The following is a 19,478-nucleotide window of genomic DNA, read 5'->3' as shown; positions in this document are numbered from 1 at the left end:
AGCCCTTCCCTGATATCTCAAAGTGCTGTACAGAAACCCAGCCTAAAACCCCAAACAGCAAGCAAGCAATCCCTAGAAAGGCCAAAACCTAAGAAGAAACCTAGAGAGGAACCAGGCTATGAGGAGTGGCCAGTCCTCTTCTGGCTGTGCCGAATTCAGCAGTAAAATGCAGAGGTCACCTCATGGACTGTCCCCGTGATTGATGCTAGGTGGGAGGAGGACTCATTAAATCAAAGTGTATTTCTTTATATTTGGAAATGTATTCAGAAATGTATTGTTTCAAGACATCTCCCCCAAGGTCTTTTCACTGGTCATTCAATTACAACCAGTTTCCTACCTTTAGGTTGATGTCAGCTTTTCAGAATGAAGGAGGGAGAGTGTCAAAATAGCCCACGGCAGATTCCTGTAGATACACAGAAACTTCAACTTGTACACACACGCACGCACACAAATGTAATTGAATATGCCTGTTGATTGTAGTCTCCTGTCATGAGTGATATGACTCTATAAGATCATGGAATAGTTGTGTATTCACTTTCCTGTAGTCTAGGGTTACGTCTGAGAAACATTTTAATTTTCAATTCCCTGACAGATGTGAAGGACAGGATGAGCCAGCCTGAACACTGTGAAAGCCAGTAATTAAACACCTCTGCCCTCAAAGAGATCCACTTCAATGACTGGATTAGCATGGTCAGGTGTTGACTGGTTCCGAGAAAGCCCTATAGCGAAGACGGACACCAAACTGACCACATACCGAGACTGAGACGTCAGTGATTACTAGGGCGGTGGCGGTCATGAAATTTTGTCAGCCGGTGATTGTCAAGCAAATAACTGCCGGTCTCACGGAAATTGACCGTTAATTAACATAAACACATTCAGCATCTCCTGGCTTCCACGCATAGTCTATATGCCACTGATACAGACCTTTGGAACATCTATATTTTAAAAGTCTATTAAATAGCCTACACCATCACAATAAACCCATTATGTATTTTAGACAGGTCTAAAGAAACAGGATATGAAGAAAATGTAGTCTATTTCAGAAGAACAGAATAGCATAACCTTTGTCCTTATGTTAGGTCCTGATCTGGCTATGCCATATGGCTGTGGGCTACACTAGTTCATTTAGTAGACAAGATTCGCTTAGAATTTCGTGGCATTATTTCATAGTATGAATAAAATCGAAAATATATTTTCTCTAAAGGATTTCTGAGGGAGCGCGAACATCCGGCTATTCAGTGTTGAGCGGTTAACAAGGAAACAGGTCTTCCTATATGCTTAATTTAGAGTTATTTATGCAACTTTAGTTGTGATCAAAACGTATAGAACAACGTTTGTATTTTTAATACAAGGCTGCTAATAATGATTTGAAAAAAGTCACATGAAAGGCATGAGCTCTGCTTTGTCATTTGCGCAGGCTGTGCACATTTAATCAAATCAAATGTTATTCGTCACATGCACCGAATACAACAGGTGTAGACCTAACAGTGAAATGTTTACTTACGAGCCCTTAACCAACAATGCAGTTTAAAAAAAATACAGATAAGAATAAGAAATAAAAGTAACAAGTAATTGAAGAACAGCAGTAAAATAACAATAGCGAGACTATATACAGGGGGTACTGGTACACAGTCAATGTACATGTAGGTAGAGTTATTAAAGTGATGATAGATGATAACAACAGAGATTAGCAGTGCGGGGGCAATGCAAATATTCTGGGTAGTCATTTGATTAGATGTTCAGGAGTCTTATGGCTTGGGGTAGAAGCCTCTTGGACCTAGACTTGGCACTCCGGTACCGCTTGCCGTGCGGTAGCAGAGAGAAAAGTCTAAGACTAGGGTGGCTGGAGTCTTTGACAACTTTTAGGGCCTTCCTCTGACACAGCCTGGTATAGAGGTCCTGGATGGCAGGAAGCTTGGCCCTGGTGATGTACTGGGCCGTACGCACTACCCTCTGTAGTGCCTTGCGGTCGGAGGCGGAGCAGTTGCCATACCATGCAGTAATGCAACCCGTCAAGGTTGCTCTCGGTGATGCAGCTGTAGAACCTTTTGAGGATCTGAGGACCCATGACAAATCTTTTCAGTCTCCTGAGGGGGAATATTTTTTGTCGTGCCCTCTTCACGACTGTCTTGGTGTGCTTGGACCATGTTAGTTTGTTGGTGATGTGGACACCAAGGAACTTGAAGCTCTCAACCTGCTCCACTGCAGCCCCGTCGATGAGAATGGGGGTGTGCTCGGTCCACTTTTTCCTGTAGTCCACAATCATCTCCTTTGTTTTGATCACGTTGAGGGAGAGGTTGTTGTCCTGGCACAACACGAGGGAACACGAGGGAGAGGTTGTTGTCCTGGCACCACACAACCTCCTCCCTATAGACTGTCTCTCATTCACAATTTGACAAGCACTTGATAATGCCTCGGATTTCTTGCCGTCATCCCCTTTGTGTGGCCTTAATTCCCCTAAAAAAATCCATGTCTTTTGAGGCCAGTGGCCGTTGTGCCCTTGGGGTGAATATAATAATTATAATTCCCTTCTCCCGGCTGCGTGCTCCGAAACACCTCTCACTCTCATGGCTCTCTCAGATAGCTCAACTCTTATTAGCCAATAACCGTCACGTGATCTATCACACCCTGATCTGTTTCACCTGTCTTTGTGATTGTCTCCACCCCCCTCCAGGTGTTGCCCATCTTCCCCTGTGTATTTGTACCTGTGTTCTCTATTTGTCTGTTGCCAGTTCGTCTTGTTTGTTCAAGTCAACCAGTGTTTTATGTCTCAGCTCCTGCTTTTTCCCGTTTCTTTTCTCACACTCCTGGTTTTGACCCTTGCCTGTCCTGCCTGACCACTCCGCCTGCCCCTGACCCTACCTGCGGCCCGGTACCGTTGCCCCACCTCTGGTTTACTATGCATGCCTGCCTTGCCTGTCTATTAGCTGCCCCCGCTGGTAAATTAACATATTGTTTATTCGACGTGGTCTGCGTCTGGGTCTTACCTTCATACTTGATAGTGATCGGATCTTTTTCTCAAGCTAAGTGAAGACAGACAAATCAGGGACGCCAATTCCGACTCGCACATTGAAGATATTATATATTCTAATTTTTAGATATTAGAACTGTCCATATTTACTTTTCGAGTAGGCCTAATGAACAGCAAAAGCACTAGCTTATGTCAATCTACTATCCCCCATAATACAAAAGTTGACCAATTCTATTCTGTGCGAGAAATAAATATTCCAAACATAGTCTGGGACAATTGTGGGATGCGATAGATTCCAAATGAATACAACCACTAGCATCCGAAAACATTTTTAAGCATTGAGGCTGACGCAACCGATCAGAACGTTTAGCTTAAAATATTGATAAACATTTAGGCTATTTCTTCACATTATAAGAGCAGTAAAGCGCACACGGCAAAAGGCTATACGCGCGAATGTTCCAAAACGCAATCAATTAGCGGGAAAAACACCATTCTCAAAAGTATGATTATGCATGTAATGCTTTTATTATAAAAGGTGCAGTTATGGTGACAATGATCTTCCCCAAACTTGAAACTCACGCACTGCGTACAGTATGTATGCCAGTTAGGCTCTACACCCCTTGTAAAGCACATTAATGTGCTTCATTTTAAGTTATTTGGCCACTTTAGTTGTGATACAAACCGTATCAAAAAATGTAGGCCTATGGACTAAGCTACATGAGGTGCGAGACTATGACTTGAAAAAGTAAAAAATATGTTTTTGAAAAAGGCACGAGCTGTTTCTTGCCTTGCTGCACATCATTCACAAGTGATAGGCTAATATAGTCACGCATCAGACTGTTCTTGATTTAATTTTGTCTTTACATTTACTAAATAATATGTGTGAGATTTGTTTTGATTTAGAATGGACCATTATCATGCACCGGTCTTAAAACAGGGGCAGGGGGGAAATGGACGTCATCTATGCACTTAAATAACGAATGGAGGGCACTTTTCCCGTAGTTAATTTTCATGCCAGCCAGGTAGGATATACTCCTGTTGTAAAGAGAAGAAATGTGCTTATATTAGGAAGGTTGAGAAATAAATATAGTAGGCCTAGCCTATAGAAAGTTGATGGGAACCTCCTCTTTTTAATAGCCATCACTCTGTTTTAGCACACAATTGCATAGCCTCAAGATATGTTGGACAACATGAGCTCATGGCCTCTCATGAAGTGTTTGATTAGATTTTTGATTACATTTGCATTGATGTCAGAGTGATTAGAGGGACAATATAGTGCCGAGTACCATGCAGCTTGTCACGCCTGCTCCACCTCCCTGGCGCCAGGCTACCAGTCTTTACACGCACCTGTCACCATCATTACACGCAGCAGAGCTCATTGGACTCACCTGGACTCCTTCACATGGTTGATTGCCCCTGTATATCTGTCTGTTCCTCGGTGGTGTTCCCTGTGTCTACATTAATTGTTATTATGTGTTCCTGTCCAGACACTGTTCCTGTTCTGTTTCATGTCCGTCAGTTATTACACCTTCACTCCCTGTACCTTCTTCCTATCTCCTGCGTCGATCCTTTCACAGTTAGTAAGTTTGGTAGGCTACTAATAACCATCAGCAGCATCAGAGCTTGGAGAAGCTTAATTACCCTGACTAAACGGTCATGTGTAATTTGAGTGCCGTCATGACTCGTGACCGCCGGTGTGGCGGTAATACAGTAACCATAACAGCCCTAGTGATGACTTCATGGCGTTCGTCTCCTCCACTGAGTGACCTAGTTAGCCAGGCTTCTGAATGTGTCCACACTGAGGAGCCTGAACTAATTATTGGGATTTTCAAACAAGCGTTCCACATCAGTTCCACCTAAACTGGAAGCCCTGGCTGTTTGTTAGACAGTAAATTGAAGCACATGTGTAAAATCCCACTGATGCCCTGACAGGGGGAACTCTATGGCCTGGCAGCCAGGCAGCATACTGTATTACAACCATACTATATTAGAGACACAATGGACAAACCATGTCATGGTGGGCTGCAGGGTCGACTGAGTTTGGATCAGTCATTGATTAGATGAAGTCATGCAATCTGTTATTAATGTCCTCAATATGAGCCTGGTATGAACAACCAAGACACTGTCAACCAAATGCAACCTGAATAAGGGGAATACCTGATAGGGAAAGAACATGTTATCTGTGTGTATGATGCACTTCACTGAATGTGAAATAAGATACTTCTATGAGAATTGCCATGACAATGGAGCTCTGTGGGTACAGAATCAATGTTTACATAAACTGACATAGAAAGTGCTTACACCTCTCTTCCTATTTCACCATGCCATGAAAGGTCAGGCAGGAGGGAAAATACTCCCAGACACCATCATCTCTCATGAATCTTTTGTGCCACACTGGGATATTCCATACATTGTAGATAGTTCATGTAAACCTTGTTGACAGCGACTCAATTACTCATTCTCCTCCCTGACAACCAAATGAAAATGCTGCCAGGTACAGACAAATGCACACTCCACCATTTTTCTACAGGCCGCTCATCAAGGTGTGAAGTGACATTACTGATAGGCTGTGTGTCAGAGGTGGACAGCCCCTGCTTCACATTTGTATGATTTTGAACATGATTCTAGGACATTTAGTGAGAGCCTTTAGTGACAGCCAGTCGCTGATGTGCTTAAAGTGAGTCACCCTCTGAATTCACCGACTAATGTACATGGTGCCAAGGCTATAGATTTTTTTTAGCCATACAGTAAGTGCTACAATTCATTTCAGTTGATGCCTCAGCTTGACAGCTTCTATTGGTACCTGAGACACTCCATTCAGACAGTCTAGGTATTCAGACATATCCAGTTTGTCAAAGCACAATCCTGCAACTTTAGTGTTGAACATCTCTGTCTAGGAGTTACTATACAATTCAGGCGAGCTCAGGTTTTCTGTAACAAGAGCAAAGCCGAACATGAACACTTTAGAAACTTTAACTTCCAGCTATAGAGGCATTATGGCAGTCCTCCTGACCCAGAAACTTTAACTTCCAGCTATAGAGGCATTATGGCAGTCCTCCTGACCCAGAAACTTTAACTTCCAGCTATAGAGGCATTATGGCAGTCCTCCTGACCCAGAAACTGTGGAGAAATTAGCTGCTGTCTGGTCAGTCTGTACCTGAACAATGCTGTCAATTGCTTATTGAAAAGATTTCTTCCAAGCAGATCGGCTGAACAGAGATCGTTAGAGTCCCACATGCTTTTCATACTGAGAGAAGTAGTGAGTAAAGTATGCTGTATGTAAACTAGGGAGTAGTACAGGAGTGGTATAGTAGAGGAGTCTTTTAAATCAGTGTAGACACTGTTCTGGGGGAGAACAGACACGACTCCATTCCAATTCATAGTTAAAGTGCGAGAGGTGCATGATCCCTAAAGGCATATTGATTTCAAGTACACAAAATGCACCTTCCATTAGCAGCAGTGACCATAAAAGTTTACGAGGAGTGACAACTCATCATGATTTAAAGAGGCACATTACACAACCCAATGAGGTATAAGCTGAGGTGAAGCCTCCTGCATCAGTACAGTACCACATTTCACGCCCGTCAGCTTTAGGCCAAATAGATAATGATTACAAAATGATTACTCAGTATTCATTGTGTAACAGTGTTTGAGTTCTGTTATCAAACTGGATGTGCATGAAATGAGAGGATGCTCTGTTCAGCAGTGAGGTGGTGAGAGAGGCCTCTCCATATCAACCCCACTACGTATACAGTCTGATAAAACATCCCAGGAGGATTCAGTGTCTGCCTGTGTGTGTGTGTGTGTGTGTGTGTGTGTGTGTGTGTGTGTGTGTGTGTGTGTGTGCAGTCCAATCAAACTGAATAGTCTATTATGTGTGGTCTAACCAAAGATGATAAAGGAGAGACAGAGATGTCTCTGATGTCTGTAATCACTTTGCTCAGTGGTGATGCAAAGAAGTATCATTTTCAGGGACAAACCCAGCTCTGCCAAACCCAGAGTGAAAAATGTGGTCAAACTATCCACACAATCTGGCTTCTAGGAACAATGTCTGTTTTCCCTTCACATCATCAGTACAATTACAGAGAAGAGATATTTCAAACATTGTCACGCCCTGGCCATGGAGAGGCTTTTATTCTCTATTTTGGTTAGGCCAGGGTGTGACTAGGGTGGGCATTCTATGTTCATTTTCTATGTTTTGTATTTCTTTGTTTGGCCGGGTGTGGTTTTCAATCAGAGGCAGCTGTCTATCGTTGTCTCTGATTGAGAACCATACTTAGGTAGCTTTTCCCACATGGGTTTTGTGGGTAGTTGATTTCTGTTTCGTGTTTTTCACCTTTCAGGACTGTTTTGGTTATTTCCCGTTGTTATTTTTGTATTTAGTGTTCCGTGTCAATAAATTAACATGAACATGTACCACGCTGCACCTTGGTCCTCACCTGTTACAAACATAAATCATTCGATGACAGCAAATCTTTGCGGAAAATGATGGTGATTTGAGTAGATCTGAGCATCTGAGTTATATTGAAAATGTGTTTGTAAGCACACGTTCCCCAGGACTTCTTATTCTACATTGAGTTCCTCCTGGAATCTATCAGACCCAAAGTACACAAACAAACATTCATTATCTTGTTTAAAAAGAAACAATGCATTTCTCCTCAGTAGCTCATCCTGAAGTTTGGAAGGCTTGTGCCAACAGTGCACAGTTCAGGTAAAAGCTGCAGTACAAAGAGCATGTAATTATCACCACCAGATGAAGGACAGACTTTCACATAATACCCTGGTATTTCACAGAGGTTGTACATCCCATTCTGTTAATACAGTACTTCTGTATGCTCTTGACTGAGAAAGGCTTATTTCCCGATGGGACTGAAATGACCCCTGCTTGCTCATAGTGGAAAAGGGACCGGTTCTATTGGAGGATCTTGGTTGATAGTGATGATATTGATCTGAATGTCCCTGGAATATGTAGTTGTTGCTACGGTTACCTGAGAATTGTGAAGAGCCTCCTCTGATGTATAGGGGCGGGGCCTGGAAGGCATAGATGATGTCAGTCTCGGCTATGCACGTCAGATCCTCCTCATCAAAGAAGGAGCGCTGAAAGCCTGTGGTGTAGATCTCTGTCAGGATCACCTGAAAGAGAGAGAGAGAGAGCGAGAGATTGCTAGAGTATCCATTTTATTTAATCAGAGACTTGGAAAATGGAGTGAGAATGAATCTGAGGAGAGTGTGCATCATCAAGAAGAGTGAGACAAGATCACCTACCTGGTCTGGGGAGATCTTCCCCTCATCCGCCAACATCCTTCTAAGAAAGGCCAGCGAGCCAAAGAGAGGCACAGCCAGCCCGATGCGCAGGTATCTCTGGCCCTTCGTACTGAAGACCAGAGTTACACACAGAGGCCTGTCGAGTGAAGGGGAGAAAGAGAGTGAGAATAGCCTCTGCATTGAAATCGCTACCAATTTTATTACAGTCCATGACCAGGAAGGGACATATAGTTTTCATGAATTAATCAATACATTTTAGCATTAATAATAGATCATTAGGACAGTTTATGTGTAAGAAATAATGGAATCTGTATTGTGGGTCGATGCAGTTTTAAAGCTGAGCACTTGGCTCTTACCTCTCTGTCTCCTTTGCATGGAGAAGCAGTGCTGACATAGGCAGGGTAAAGGGACATAATGGCTTGTACAAAAACACTACACTGAAGAGATATGTGCCCTGTGATTCACCTGTGAGAGTCTATGTGTGTCTATATGTGAGAAGTGTAGTCAGCCGAGTAGACACACCACTCAGAAAGTCAGTCTCCTCCTCTGAGAAAGAGAGATATGGGAGCCAATGACAAAATGACATAGGCGGGAGGTCCTGAGTGTACAGCACCTCTATTCTACAGACAATACTCTTAATTTTTATTTAAATAGGCAAGTCAGTTAAGAACAAATTCTTATTTACAATGACGGACTAGGAACAGTGGGTTAAGAGATTTTTACCTTGTCAGCTCGGGGATTCGATCCAGCAACCTTTCGGTTACTGGACCAACGCGCTAACCACTCCTGCCACTCCTTATCTCCTTAGAGTCCATGCTTACATAAGTACAACTTATATTGAAGGTCTTGTGAAAAAGCTCAGGCTCAATTTTTTTATTTTAAATAAGTCATGTTTTTCTTTTGAAGCAAGAAAGAGACTTGTTTCCACTACCTTTTTTGTAATCGACTATGGTGATACATTGTACATGTTTGCCCCTGTGGTGTCATTACATATGCTGAACAATGTGTCCCATGGGGTGTTGTTACAAACTCCAATGCTTTCACCAATCATTGTACCCTCTATACCAGAGTGGGCTGGCCTTCATTAGCTCTTCAGAGACTAAGTCATTGATATGTTGTTATTTACAAGGCCATACTGAGACAGCTCCCATTTTACCTGTGTATCTACATTGTCCAGCAGACTAATGACAATTATCAATTCAAGTGAGTTTTGTGATGTCTTGTTGATGACCTGCTCTATAATCCACCATGGAGAAGATTTAGCATGATAAAAAGAGTGAGAGATGCCACTGCCAGCACACAGGCATTATCACACATGGGGACAGCGGACACACAACTGTGGGGGATATACAGTATCATACAACAGGTGGGTCTAATCCTGAATGCTGATTGGTTAAAACCTCATTCTAGCAGGTGTCTATTCCACAAGTTCCCACCGGCTAAATCAATAACGTTAAAATGCCTATTTACTCTGTTGCATCTGATTGAGCAATCCACTGTCTCATCAGCCCAGACAGGCAATGTATAAACTCCACTATGAAAAGCATCTAACATTTCGTTTTCAACAGCGGAGATTTGTATAAACCTTGCTGTCCGTCTCTCCGACATTTGCAATATTGTTTCAATATTTAAATTTGATCTCCAGCTGTCCCATAGCAATGAACGTGTCGGGAGGCGTGATGAGACAGACAGGTAGGCAGCTTTTCTCAGCCAGTCTAACTCATGAATTAGCATAATTTCTATGGATATATACAAATAACCATCAATAGAAAACAGGTCAAACTAAACGAAGAGCAGCTAGTTTTAAGTTTTTCCAGCTTCAGCTTGAAGTGATTGTGTTAGCTGTGTTGTTGGCTAGCTCTCAAACAACAGTGTCCTGACAAGAGAGCTATGCCAGCTGAAATCGTGCATCATTAGCTCATTGTTATGGATGTATCCAAATCAATGTCACTAGAAAACAGCTTAAATTGCAAATGCAGCTACTTTGTTGTTATTCTGGCTGCACTGTTGACGTGACTGCAAGTTAGTCATAGTTGGCTAGCTAGCAAGCAAGGAATAAGAACATTGCCAGCCAATATGGCAATGGAATATTTACAACGAATGAGTGGGTAGCGTCCATAGATAAAGAATAAAAAGACTGAACGACTGGGTTGCATCTCTGGCAACTGAACCGATAGAACGAACGAGTAGTCGGCTTAGGTAGCATCCCTAGACTTGTGTCGGGACTATCTCTTGTGGAAGGATGAAATAGTATGAATAAATTAATCAAAATAACGTTTTTAAATCATTATTTGAATATGTTGGTAACCCATTGTATAAAAGTGACAATGCCCTCGAAGCCGGTGTTTGGAGGATATGTTGGCACGGTTTGCTGTTTGCTTCTTCACGGGCCTAACATCACTCATGCCAATATATCCCCCAAACACCGGCTTCGAGGGCATTATCATTTAAGTAAGTAAAGGGTGTTGAGCTGTGAGATCCCCTGCTGTCTGGACTCAGGGTAACCTCTACACTGGCTGTCAAGGATTCTCAGCACACGCTATAGTGAGGGGTATGGGGAGATCTCCCCATATGATTTAGCCAGTGGCGCACCTGAGTCCATTCCTTTATCTGCCTTTGACTAGCCAGTAGGATCACCAAAACAGTGCCTCATATTATCACCGTTCTTTTTGTGTCTCAAGACACAAACAGTGAAGGCAGTAGTTAATCAATGATGCTCTAAGCAGGCAAGCGTTACTAATTCATACTAATTACCTTGTTTGGAACCATTCTGGGAGTGGCAAAACATCCCCACACACTCAACAGCTCAGAACTATAAAGGCAGGCATAGGGATAATTAACAATCTATAATGTTACATGATACACCCAATACCTATTATGGGAATTCTATTCCCAGTGACTAAATACTCAACTAAAGCCCTCAATTGAATGGTAATCTGAGTCAATGATTATACTAAACTACTGCAAATAGTGGCTACATCCCGAGAACACCTTTCAGAGGTTTAGCTCCCCGTCTCTGAGTACAAAGCTGAATCAATCATGATAATGAATCGCAAACCTTTTCCTCAGGAGGACAGGAACATTATACAACAAGATCTCTGATGGATCTTTACAGTAATAACATGCTGATCTGTAATGAGCGGCTCATTTAGTGAAGTTAATGTGTTTAAATGGAGACGCCTGCCATACCACTCAGTCCATTAGGGTACAACATCAATATGGGTCCATGTCGGGCTGACTCTGCCACATTGGTTAACACACTAGATCATAACTAACCACATACTGTATATATGACATGTGAGAACACATTTCAGTCCAATAAAGAAACGTATATGTGTGAGGTTGGGGTTGGCGTAAATGACTGTTGGTGTTGAAAGTCTACACTTTAGTTTGTGTTAGTGTTTATGGAGATATACAAAACTATGACACCCTTTTTCTTACATGGGCAACCATGTACAAAATCTTAAAAGGCAAACCATCTGTTTCTTCCTTTCATAACTGTCTACAGTATTCCATGTCATTAGCCAAAAGTAGAACGAACGAGGCGATTATGTAAAGTTTGCCTGGCAAGCTGTTTGTTAGAGCTAGATTTTTTAAAACAATTCTCCAGTTAGCATAAAAGCTTGCTTAAGGCCAGGCACCACAGGCTGAAATGACATTTTTGCCTCTACAGTGCGTTCAGAAAGTATTCAGACCCCTTGACTTTTTCCACATTTTGCTACGTTACAGCCTTATTCTTAAATGTATTCAATAGTTTTTTTCTCATCAATCTAGAAATTTTACTTTACTTAGTACTTTGTTGAAACACCTTTGGCAGCGATTACAGTCTTACAGTTCTTGGGTATGACGCTACAAGCTTGGCACATCTGTATTTTGGGAGTTTCTCCCATTCTTCTTTGCAGATCCTTTCAAGCTCTGTCAGGTTGGATGGGGAGCGTTGCTGCACAGCTATTTTCAGGTCTCTCCAGAGATATTCAATCAGGTTCAATTCAGGGCTCTGGCTGAGCCACTCAAGGACATTCAGAGACTTGTCCCGAAGCCACTCCTGCATTGTCTTGGCTGTGTGCTTCGGGTTGTTGCCCTGTTGAAAGGCAAAATTTGGCCCAATCAAGGATCTGTCTGTAATTTACGACGTTCATCTTTCCCTCTATCCTGACTAGTCTCCCAGTCCCTGCTGCTGAAAAACATCCCCACAGCATGATTGCTTCCACCACCATGCTTCACCGTAGGGATGGTGCCAGGTTTCCTCCAGAGGTGACACTTGTCATTTAGGCCAAAGAGTTCAATCTTGGTTTCATCACACCAGAGAATCTTGTTTCTCATGGTCCTTTAGTTTTGGCAAACTCCAAGTGGGCTGTCATGTGCCTTTTACTGCGGAGTGTCTTCTGTCCACTCTACCATAAAGGCCTGATTGGTGGAGTGCTGCAGAGATGGTTGTACTGCAGAAATATTTTGGTACCCTTCCCCAGATCTGAGCCTCAACACAATCCTGCCTCGGAGCTCTACGGACAATTCTTTCAACCTCATGGCTGGGTTTTTGCTCTCACATGCACTGTCAACTGTGGGACCTTATATAGACAGGTGTGTGCCTTTCCAAATCATGTCCAATCAATTGAATTTACCACAGTGGGCTCCAAGGGTGATCAATGGAAACAGGATGCACCTCAGCTCAATTTCGAGTCTCAAAGCAAAGGGTCTGAATACTTATGTACTTATTTATATTTTCTTCAGTTTATCATTCTACCATCATCAACATTTTAATGCATTTGAACCACTTGAATCATTTTAAAGCTCACAACATTAAATTACACATCATTTAGAAGCCCATTTCATTGAGATTGTTACAAACTGGACTATATTTAGTAACTTACTTTGAAGAGATGATGACGGGGTCTAAATAGGCGTTTGGTAGTCTAAATTCAGTGTACTTGTCTTTAACCACCATTTCCCGAAAGTCAGACTCTTCCCACACACCCCCCAAAAATACTCAGCTTCAGAAGCATCTGCATTCACTAAATCTTGTGTGGTTATCCTTAGATATATTCTCCAGACTTGCTCAGGGGGAATTGTTGATATGTTGTCAAGTTTATATTCTAGATTAGAAAAAATATTTGAAAAAATGCATTAAAAAATGCATTTTACGTACATGTCTTTAATATTTTACAGATAGAAAGATTTAAAACGTATTTATCCACAATCTGCTCCGGATAAGTCTGGTCCTGGAGTGTCTTAATAAAATGAAACCAAAACATTTAGGCTGACTTCATCCAGTGTCCAGGAAAATATATCTGTGTGATATGCAAATATGTGCAAATTAATGAGAATTGGCTCATTTGCATATTTAAAAAATAATAATTCTGAAATATTTTTATACAGAAAAGTATTATATTTGTGTCTACATTCAACTGGTGAAAGAAGATTGTGATATGATTAAAGGGAAAAAATGTCCCTATGAGGGTGTCATGTAACACTCCAGTTGCTCCAAAGAGAATGAGAACTATTTCAATGACTGTATGTGTCACAAATAGAGAGCTCTAAAGAATACCTGGTAAAGCTAGGTTCCTTAATTGAAACAATAACAAAGCATTCTCCCCGCCAATTTATCGCTAAAAAGCTAGGGGATGGGGCTGGAAATATGTAACCACTCTCAAATTCATGTAGCAACTAAGGATTCTAGCTTTACGTTGGATGCTCAGTATGAATGACGATGTACAGTATGAAATCAACGTTGAAGAGACCACCTGTGATGTAGTATTGGATAGATGAGTGTGTGTTAGGCTTTTGAATTTGCTAGGCACACCCTGGGACCTCAATAGGAGGACACAGCTGCATGCACTTCTATGACACCCCAGCCCAGGAATCTGAGATAGGTGTTAAACTCATCGCTTGACTCTAAATCATATTTTCCAATTAGGACAACTCCTCCATCTGCACTGGAGAATAAAGGTGAGAACCATACTGTTTTGACTTAGGGTTGGTCAGGCGGTGTGTGAGAGGAAACATTATCTTCTGCTTTTAACAAAAAACATAGTTGGCAAAAGTCTTTACAAAGAGCAAAATTAATGAGAGGGTGTAGGTGCTTGAAGAGTAAGGGCTTGGAGGGGACTAACTCCTTAAAAATGTATTTCCTGAACAGGCTAACAGCGGCCAAGCAGGGATGGAGTGATCTTTGTGACCTGGGCATGAATGTGACATTGTTCCTGGTTTCTGAGGTGGTGCTCCTCAGGGCTTTCCTCTGGGCTTCAAGTACACTCCATCTCAGCCAGGTCTATTGTTTCTCTGTGCTACTCCAGATCTTTATCCATTCCTCTAACATTATGAGCCTCTAGAGGACTGAAAGGGATGTTAAAAAGACACCAATGCTTAAGTCTTGTCTACGGTGTATTTCTACGTCTGTACCTAGGGCAAGTCTTTCCGTCGACTACGGCTTTGACTCTCACTGACAGATGTCTCCCAATAGCTGCACGTAGTACCATGGTGTGGTGTGATGTGTTGCATGGTTGTGTATTCAGTATGGTTGGTGCACTAACAGGGATATTACTCACCTGGTGTGGCGCAGAGGGATGGGAAGTGAAATGCAGAGGAAAGGGTCAAAGGTGTTGCTCTGTTTATGACAATGAGGGCAGGTCAGCGATGACCTGTGGAAAGAAAAACAAGATTGTGTGATGTTTGACGCCTGTTTTAGACACCTGAACATGCACTTCTGTGTCAGGCCAGCAGGAAAGTGCATCTTGCTATAGAAATGGGCACACTGTATGTACAGTACATCTTGATGTTGCTGTAGAGATTTTTTATGGGAAAGAAAAGTGATGTAAGGGGGGTGGGTAGTGGGAAAAATCCTCACGGTGAGACTGGGCCTTTAAATGGGAACCAGCACGCAGCAATTCCCTAATGATCACCATCATGGGGAGAATAAAGAACAGTCCTGAGAGATGGCTTGTTTCCTCCCTATATGAATGTTCAGGCCATAGGACTCAAAGGACAGGAAAAGAGAGCAAATCTTCCATTCTACCAATATTTCATTCCACACCTGGTTCACACACTGGCTCCAACAGACCCCTTTATGTTTAGGAGAGGAAGTTGCTTATTCTGGCAAATCACTAACTGTTTGAACAAAGAGTCAGAGGGTATTTCCATGGAAGTCCTCAGACTGCAGTGCTATTGAACTGGACTTGAATTGAACTTGACTTGAAGTACTTCTAAATCCTGTAATAGTTCTATAGCAAGAACTCCATGACTGGTTCTTCTAGTCAGGAAGCGAAAAGCATTTCACAGGCTGCCTGAAACTATAAGAGCCTTTAGGACTGGAGTGGAATTGAGTTAATCAATGACTTTGCTGCATACAATCAAAACAAGTTGACAAAGCTATGGTTTCTTTGGAAATCTGAATTTCAAGCATAAATGTCCCTCTTCCTCTTTTACCCAGCAAGGCGATGTTTTAAGCCAGTATTTCCCTATTCCTTTGCTTTACTATTTTTCATTGGATCAGTGCACAGAGCTTTCACTTCTCAGGAACCTTTACAAGGGGTAGCCTACCATGGGAATCGTAGCCAGAGCATAGCTGTTTAAATGTGTTTCCCTTCTAGGAAGGCACCTGACAGACCCACAGGGGCGAGTGGGGGAGAGTGAATAAAGCCCTATTCAACTCAACCCAGCTGACACTGGCTCTGAGTGGAGCTCTCTCTTGGCAGAGTCTTATTCTCAACAGGAAACAGAGGAGCTGCCCATGTTCTTTGCATACAAATAACACTCCAGCAGCTCCAATAAAACATAGATGTTCTGTGCATTGGTAAGGAACACTTAGGCCTAAAGGAAAAGGAGGTGATATTCCCGTGATGCCTAATGGATGAAGTGTGAGCAGCACTTGAGAGGGAATCCCTGTCTTTGAAGCAGTGATGCTGAAGGGTGAGCTTGAGTCAGCTTAAACACTAGCCCAGGGGTCGGCAACTAGAATCAGCCGCGGGACGATTTTTGACGGAGTGGATGGTGGGGGACCGAAACATAATTATAATAATTTGTACACTGCAAATTGACCCCAAATATGCCCAAAAATAGATTATATTTGAAAATAACAATTTCATACCTTATTTACATTGACACACGTTGAGATACATTGAGATACACAAAACAACCAGTTGCCCTCAGAACAACCTCAATTCATAGGGGCATGGACTCTGCAAGGAGTTGAAAGCATTCCACAGGGATACTGACCCATGTTGACTCCAATGCTTCCTACAGTTGTGTCAAGTTGGATGGATGTCCTTTGGATGGTAGACAATTCTTGATACACACGGGAAACTGTTGAACGTTAAAAAAATCCAGCAACGGGTTAGGGGAGGGTTTAGCCTGGAGAGCTTTACTTGGCTCATCGTGCTCTAGCGACTCCCTGTGGTGGGCCCGGGTGCCTGCAGACTGACTTCGGTCGTCAGTTGAACGGTGTTTCCTCCGACACATTGATGCGACTGGATTCCGGGTTAAGCGGGCAGGTGTTAAGAAGCGCGGTTTGGTGGGTCATGTTTCGGAGGACGCATGACTCGACCTTCACCTATGCCGAGCCTGTTGGGGAGCTGCAGCGATTCGACAAGATCGTAATTGGAACGCAATTGGATATTTTTATTTTATTTTAAATGTAACCTTTATTTAACTAGGCAAGTCAGTTAAGAACACATTTTTATTTACAATGATAGCCTACTGGTGAACAGTGGGTTAACTGCCTTGTTCAGGGACAGAACTACAGAGGTCTACCTCGACACCTCAGGGATTCAATCCAGCAACCTTTTGGTTACTGGCCCAACACTCTAACCACTAGGCTGGCTACCTGCCGCCCCTAAATTGCGAAATTGGGGTGAATAAGGGGATAAATATTGCGAAATTGGGGAGAAAAAAGGGGGTATCTGTATCTCTGAGAGAGATATACAATAGTTCTTTAACCTGTCTCCTCCCCTTCATCTACACTGACTGAAGTGGATTTTACCAGTGACATCAATAAGGGATCATAGATTTTCACCTGGATTCACCTGGTCAGTCTATGTCATGGAAAGAGCATGCACCCCCCCCCCCCCCTCCCCCAAAAAAAACACTTGCGGGCTGGTTTTGGCCGCCTGTTGCCAACCCCTGCACTAGCCTGGGTAAAACTCTAAAAGCCATTTTTCCAAGTATATAGGACGTTCAGTGTCACCTTTCCTGAAAAATAAATGAATTAATTATATTTGTTATAACAGCTATTTTTAGAACAATCTACTAAAGGAACCAGCAGGGTTCCCCCAATTTGGTCTGCAGGTGGTTTTATTTGGCCCCCCAAATTTTCAGATAAAAATAAATAAATAACAATATTATATAGTACCAGTCAGAAGTTTGGACACACCTACTCATTCGAGGGTTTTTCTTTATTTTTTATTATTTTCTACATTGTATAATAATAGTGGACATCAAAACTATGAAATAACACATATGGAAATCATGTAGTAACCAAAATAGTGTTAAACAAATCAGCCACCCTTTACCTTGATGACAGCTTTGCACACACTTGGCATTCTCTCAACCATCTTTATGAGGTAGCCACCTGGAATGCATTTCAATTAACAGGTGTGCCTTGTTAAAAGTTAATTTGTGGAATTTCTTTCCTTCTTAATGTGTTTGAGCCAATTAGTTCTGTTGTGACAAGGTAGGGTTGGTTGGTATATAGAAGATAGCCCTATTTGGTAAAATACCAAGTCCATATTATGTCAAGAACTGCTTAAATAAGCAAAGAGAAACGACAGTCCATCATTACTTTAAGACATGAAGGTCAGTCAAAAACCATCCAGCGCTATGATGAAACTGGCTCTTATGAGGACCGCCACAGGAATGGAAGATCCAGAGTTACCTCTGCTGCAGAGGATAAGTTCATTAGAGTTACCAGCCTCAGAAATTGCAGCCCAAATAAATGCTTCACAGAGTTCAAGTAACAGACACATCAACTGTTCAGATGAGACTGCGTGAATAAGGCCTTCACGGTCTAACTCCTGCAAAGAAACCACAACTAAAGGACACCAGTAATAAGAAGAGATTTGCTAGGGCCAAGAAACATGAGCAATGGACATTAGACCAGTGGAAATCTGTCCTTTGGTCTGATGAGTCCAAATTTGACATTTTTGGTTCCAACCGCTGCGTCTTTGTGAGACACAGAGTAGGTGAAAGGATTTTTTATTTTATTTTACCTTTATTTAACTAGGCAAGTCAGTTAAGAACAAATTCTTATTTTCAATGACGGCCTAGGAACGGTGGGTTAACTGCCTGTTCAGTGGCAGAATGACAGATTTGTACCTTGTCAGCTCAGGGATTTGAACTTGCAACCTTCCGGTTGCTACTCTAACCACTAGGCTACCCTGCCACCCCTCTGCATGTGTGGTTCCCACCAAGTAAGCATGGAGGAGGAGGTGTGATTGTGTGGGGGTGCTCTGCTGGTGACACCTTCAGTGATTTATTTAGAATTCATGGCCCACTTAACCAGCATAGCTACCACAGAATTCTGCAGCGATACGCCATCCCATCTGGTTTGCGCTTAGTGGGACTATCATTTGTTTTTCAACAGGACAATGACCAAACACACCTCCAGGCTGTGTAAGGGCTATTTGACCAAGAAAGTGAGTGATGGAGTGCTACATCAGATGACCTGGCCTCCACAATCACCCGACCTCAACCCAATTGAGATGGTTTGGGATGAGTTGGACCACAGAGCGAAGGAAAAGCAGCCAACAAGTACTCAGCATATGTGGGAACTCCTTCAAGACTGTTGGAAAAGCATTCAAGGTGAAGCTTGTTGAGAGAATGCCAAGAGTGTGCCAAGCTGCCATCAAGGCAAAGGGTGGCTATTTTGAAGAATCTCAAATATAAAGTCTATTTTGATTTGTGTAATACTTTTTTGGTTACTATAAGATTCCATATGTGTTATTTCATAGTTTGGATGTCTTCACTATTATTCTAGAAAATAGTAAAAAATAAAGAAAACCCTTGAATGAGTAGGCGTGTCCAAACTTGACTGGTACTGTATTTTTTTTACGTTCTCATTGTTGGACAGTAAAAGCACTAGGATATCAGCGTGATATCAGGATATCAAGTGATTTTAATTTTGAAAATCGGTTCCCAAGTATTCCTACGCATTTATGGAGAGACACGTGATCGTATACAAATATAAGCAAGGTTTGAAATTATGATTTTGTAGTCAATTATATCTGTTTGGGCTTCTTGTGGTCAATTTACA

The 19,478-nt window shown here is 42.2% G+C and overlaps 1 protein-coding gene across 1 annotated transcript in view; it reads right to left on the bottom strand.

Moving 5' to 3' along the window:
• The window catches only part of LOC109897377 (ubiquitin carboxyl-terminal hydrolase 43), a 97,054-nt gene that overhangs the window by 35,888 nt on the left and 41,688 nt on the right, over window positions 1-19,478 (bottom strand). Inside the window, exons 4-6 of the mRNA XM_031834581.1 lie at window positions 14,782-14,874; window positions 8,237-8,372; window positions 7,960-8,104 (exon numbers count right to left, since the gene is read on the bottom strand). Of these exons, the coding sequence (XP_031690441.1) occupies window positions 7,960-8,104; window positions 8,237-8,372; window positions 14,782-14,874 (374 nt within the window). The remainder of the gene's footprint in view (window positions 1-7,959; window positions 8,105-8,236; window positions 8,373-14,781; window positions 14,875-19,478) is intronic.

This window comes from Oncorhynchus kisutch, linkage group LG10, assembly GCF_002021735.2.
Source record: "Oncorhynchus kisutch isolate 150728-3 linkage group LG10, Okis_V2, whole genome shotgun sequence".
In the NCBI taxonomy this organism is placed as follows: Eukaryota; Metazoa; Chordata; class Actinopteri; order Salmoniformes; family Salmonidae; genus Oncorhynchus; species Oncorhynchus kisutch.
Note: the sequence above shows the minus strand (reverse complement) of the source record. Positions and strands in the feature narration are given on the sequence as shown.